Genomic DNA, 5,412 nt, shown 5'->3' on the forward strand with positions numbered 1-5,412 from the left:
ATCAACTACAGGCGTGAGTTTAAGTCTGAAAAAAGGACTCATGTCTCTGAAAACTATTTGGGAAAGAACCCCATGTCGAGGACTCAATGGAGACGTTTTCAGAGGCGTAAACAGGCCGAAAGAGAAGCTGCAAGAGGCATGACCAGCGAGGCGAATGATGGGAAGAAAATTGTTGTGAAAGTCGACAAAGCAGCGAAGGAAGGAATAAGAGAGTACGTCCATCGACCAACTGAAAAATGTTCTGAAGAAGTGACTGATGACTTCAATTTAGAATCTGAAGCAAGTCTAGACATCCTGGTCAATGTGGTGTCAATACTACCACAAGAATACAAGTGTGTGACTGAAGTCGAAGAGTCGGTAGATGATGCTGATGCTGAAGAAATGGCGTTGCACCAACCAAGATGTTATTTTGTGCTGAACGATGGGTCTGTTGAAAGCCAAGAGGCAGTGTTCGAGAGACCAACGATGAACATGAAAAATCATTTGAAACCACTGCTGATAAGGGCAAAAGTGGAAGGCGTAACTGTCAATAAAGTCTTGGTCGATTGTGGTGCCACGGTCAACATCATGCCGCACCATATTCTGAGGAAGATTGGCATCAGATCTAATAACGTGGTTTTGTCGGACTACGGAGGAAAGACGAAAAGCACCATGGGAGTGATTATGGTGAATATCACGGTGGGTTCAGTAACCAGACCGACACTATTCATGGTGATAGACGCTAAGCCAAGTTACAACTTTCTATTTGGCAGAGAGTGGCTACATGGCGTCGGAGCTGTACCATCTTCAGCGCACCAAAGGCTGGTGATTTGGAGAGAAGATGGGGTGGCCGAAAATATCGAAGTCGGCCAAGTGTACATTATGGCTGACGTGAATAATATCGACAAGAAGGAGTTTGAAAGAAAGCTAGCCAATATCTCTCCTTGCTTTCCAGCTGAGGATGTGTATGTTAATCTGAGTGAAGCGTTCGTCTCTCTAACTCTGCACGAGACTCACGGTTTCATTTGGGATGTGGAACGCTTGGATGATCCACCCTAAACAAGTATCCGGCCGACAGGCTGGGGGGATGTCACTAATGATGTCTGAGTTAGAAGCTCTAAGAAAGATTTCGGCATACGTTGCCGAGAACAAAATAAAGTCGGCTCTATAGGCTGAAGAAAACATGGCTGCTGAAGCCTGTGCATTAAATAAAGAAGGGCGTATGGCTATTGGGCCAGAACCCCCAGATAAGCCAACTTTGGCTAAAAGGAACACCGACATGCACCGTCTGGACTGCATTTATGACAATGAAACTTTAGGGTTTGAAAAAGACCCAAAGGCACCAGAGAAAATTCGGCCAAAAGACCCCTTGGAAGAAGTCGATCTTGGCGAGAATGGCGAGAAAAGACCAACATACATAAGCGCCAACATCGATAAAGAACTAAAGTCTGAGGTAATATCCATACTTAAAGAATTTAGGGACTGTTTTGCTTAGGATTATAACGAAATGCCTAGTTTAAGTAGAGATTTGGTCGAGTTAAAGCTGTCAATAAAAGCTGGAAGAAAGCCAGTGAAGCAGACGCCCAGGCGTTTCGCCCCAGAGATCATGGCAAAGATGAAAGCAGAAGTAGAAAGACTCCTGAAAAGCAAGTTTATTCAAACTGCAAGGTATGTCGAACGGTTGGCCAATATTGTGCCAGTCATAAAGAAAAATGGGTCTTTAAGAGTATGTATTGATTTTAGAGATCTAAATGTTGCCACCCCAAAAGATGAGTGTGCCATGCCCGTGGCTGAAGTGTTGGTCGATTCGGCGGCTGGTTTTAAATACTTAAGCATGTTAGATGGTTATGCTGGATATAACCATATTTTTATTGCAGAAGAAGACGTGCCGAAGACGGCGTTTCGATGTCCATGAGCCTTGGGGACATATGAGTGGGTTGTCATGTCATTCGGCTTGAAAAATGTCTGAGCAACATACCAGAGGGTAATGAACTCAATGTTCCATGATTTTATTGAAGATTTCATGCAAGTATACATTGATGATATTGTGATAAAATCAAATGGTCAACATGCTCACGTCGAACATCTTCGAAAAGCCTTTGTGAGGATGAGGAAATGTGGATTAAAAATGAATCCATTAAAGTGCGCTTTTTGTGTGCAAGCAGGCGACTTCCTTGGTTTTGTGGTGCATAAAAGGGGTATTGAAGTAAACCAAAGCAAAACAAAAGCCATTATGGACGTCAAGCCTCCGTCGACCAAAAAGGAGTTGCAATCTTTTCTGGGAAAAATAATTTTTTTTAGAAGATTTATATCAAATCTAAGTGGCAAAACAAAAGCATTCTCCCCACTACTTCGACTGAAGAACGAGGATTTCAAGTGGAAGGATGAACACCAAGAGGCTTTCGACAAAATCAAAGAGTATTTGACTAGGCCTCCAATACTGGCCCCTCATTTTAGGCATAGGCCAATGAGATTGTATATTGCAGCCTCAGAATCGACTATAGGAAGTATGTTAGTCCAAGAGGATGAAAAATGTGTCGAAAGACCAGTGTATTACCTTAGTCGAATGCTTAATGATCCTGAAACTAGGTATAGTGATATAGAAAAACTATGTATATTCCTGTATTTCTCTTGTATGAAACTAAAGCAATATATCAAGCCTGTTGATGTGTACGTATCTTCCCACTTTGATATTATTAAACACATGTTATCTAAACCAATTTTGCATAGTCGAATTGGGAAATGGACTTTAGCGTTAACAGAATACTCCCTAACATACGTACCCTTGAAAGCGATGAAAGGGCAGGTAGTAGCGGATTTTCTTGTCGACCATTCAATGGTCGAAATGGCGCGGAATTACGTAGATTTAGCACCATGGAGGCTATACTTCGACGGGTCAAGACATAAGCATAGATCTGGGATAGGAGGAGTCATAATTTCTCCAGATGGAATTCCAGCAGAGTTCAAATACAGAATCAAAGGGGTATGCACCAATAATGAAGCAGAATATGAGTCACTAATCACCGGACTTGAACTACTGCTAGAATTAGGGGCAAGGAATGTTGAAATTATGGGAGACTCGGAGTTAGTGATTAAACAAGCATCAAAAGAGTACAAGTATGTTAAAGAAAATTTAATCATGTACTTTGTGGTCACCATTAGATTACTCAAGAGGTTTGAGCAAGTCAATCTCCAACACATTCCACGACAAGAAAACCAAAGAGCAAATGATTTGGTGCAGGAGGCCTCAGGGTACAAAGCATCGAAAGACCAGGATGAAGACGTCCAAGTAAGAGAGAAAGTACGAGCAACAGTGTTGTCACCATCAGATTTGGCGATTGTGAAGTTGGGAGCCGTAGATAAAAATCATTTTGAAATTTTGGCTGTCGACGACGGGGGGGAAAGTGATTGGCGTAAACCGTTAGTCGATTACTTACGTAATCCCGTGGGGTCGACAAATCGAAAGATAAAATATAGGGCCCTTAGCTACGTCTTGGTAAATGATGAATTATTCAAAAAGACGGTCGAAGGAGTGTTATTAAAATGCCTAGGAGAAAGTGAGGCATATGTGGTTGTGTCAAGCATACATAGCGGGGCGTGTGGGGCACATCAAGCAGGCTTGAAGATGAAATGGCTCTTGATGCGCTCAGGAGTTTATTGGCCTTCAATACTAAGAGATTGCATTGAATTTGTTAAAGGCTGTCAAGAATGCCAATTACATGGGGGCATACAGCATGTGCCTGCAAGCGAGCTGCATACAATTGTGAAGCCCTGGCCATTTCGAGGATGGGCTCTGGATGTTATAGGAGAAATAAGGCAAGCCTTATCGAAACAACAAAGGTATGTGTTAGTCGGTATCGACTATTTCAGAAAATGGGTCGAAGCCGTAGCATTAACAAATGTGGACCAAAAGGCTGTGATAGACTTTGTCTAGAGTTACATCATCTGCAAATTTGGCATCCCAGAAACTATTACAACCGACCAGGGGTCAGTTTTCACTGGTCGAAAAGTGCAAGATTTTGCAAAAGAAATGGGAATCACATTACTGACCTCTACCCTCTATTACGCACAGGCGAATGGCCAAGTCGAAGCTGTTAATAAGGTGATCATCAGCCTAATAAAGAAACACATAGGAAAGAAGCCAAGAAATTGGCATAAGACGTTGGATCAAGCTTTGTGGGCGTGTCGAACGTCACCAAAAGAAGCAACTGGAACAACCCCATTTCGACTGGTGTATGGGCATGACGAAGTATTGCTAGTAGAGATTCAGGTCCAGGCGGTCAGAACCCAAAGGCAGTACGAAATACCTTCTGAAGATTACTGGAGCATGATGACAGACGAATTGGTCGATGTAGATGAAGAAAGAATGTTAGCGTTGGACTCCCTACAAAGGCAGAAAGAGAAAGTCGCCCGAGCCTACAATAAAAAGGTGAAAGGTAAAGTGTTTGATGTCGAAGATCTGGTTTGGAGAGCGATCCTGCTGATGGACAGAAATGATAGAGTTTTGGGTAAATGGTCCCCTAATTGGGAAGGACCGTTTAAGGTTTTACAGGCCTTTTCCAACAACGCCTACGAGGTTGAAGAGTTGGCACCAGATAGGAGAATCTTAAGAGTGAATGGAAAGTACTTGAAAAAATATAGGCCTCTCCTTCAAGAGGTCAAAATTTTGGCAAACTAAATAACTGTCGAAAGAATAAGGTTGGAGATAACTATGTTAGAAACCAGCTGCAAAGGCACAGAAAATAAATATACAGTGCTAAAAGTAAGAAAGATAACATTAAAGTGGCAAGAAGCCATTGTTTAAATATTACAAAAACTTGTACAGACAATAGAAATGGTCAAAGCTGGCCGAACTTAGATTGGAAAGACTTAAGCTCAAAATTGTAATGCAAGGACGCAGGCTCCAAGGTGTCGGCGTGGGCTTTGAGCTCTTCAAGCTTCCCTTCGAAGGCCATAAGCTCTTCAGCGACCGCTAAGGCATCACTGGTGGTTTGCTCCACAGTGGCCTCGGCAAGTTTTAGCACTTCGTCAATAAAACGTGACTCCTCTTGGGTAATTGATTCCAACTCACTGTCCAGAGTGGCAATTTGACGCCGAAGGGCATCAATTTGTTGACGTATCTCAGTGGCCCGTGTTTGTTTGAAGGCCAATTCTTCCTTCCGCTCCTCCATATCCCCCAACATATTGGCGACCTCCGCGTGGGCATGCGTCACCAACTCCCATTTCTCCTTCATAGAGGCCTCAGTAGCAGCAATCTGGCGTTCAGTGTCCCGGACGCTGTCGATGTGGTGCAACATGGGAACTAGAATTTGTTCGAGAGCCGCCATTGCAAGTTTGGCATAATCAGAGAGATGGAGACCCTTTAGTTGGGCAAGCACGCTCAGGATCTCTGGACCGACAGCAGGCTCATGCATGAGCACGAAAGGAAGGTCA

The 5,412-nt window shown here is 43.2% G+C and overlaps 1 protein-coding gene across 1 annotated transcript; it reads left to right on the forward strand.

The window, feature by feature from the left end:
• The first annotated feature begins 3,049 nt into the window (after positions 1-3,049).
• LOC127081760 (uncharacterized) lies at positions 3,050-4,657 on the forward strand. Its single transcript, XM_051021980.1, has 2 exons — positions 3,050-3,819; positions 4,372-4,657. Exons 1-2 carry the CDS (start codon positions 3,050-3,052, stop codon positions 4,655-4,657), a joined length of 1,056 nt encoding a protein of 351 aa, XP_050877937.1.
• The last annotated feature ends 755 nt before the right edge of the window (positions 4,658-5,412 follow it).

Source organism: Lathyrus oleraceus, chromosome 5 (genome assembly GCF_024323335.1).
Source record: "Lathyrus oleraceus cultivar Zhongwan6 chromosome 5, CAAS_Psat_ZW6_1.0, whole genome shotgun sequence".
NCBI classification, from domain to species: Eukaryota; Viridiplantae; Streptophyta; class Magnoliopsida; order Fabales; family Fabaceae; genus Lathyrus; species Lathyrus oleraceus.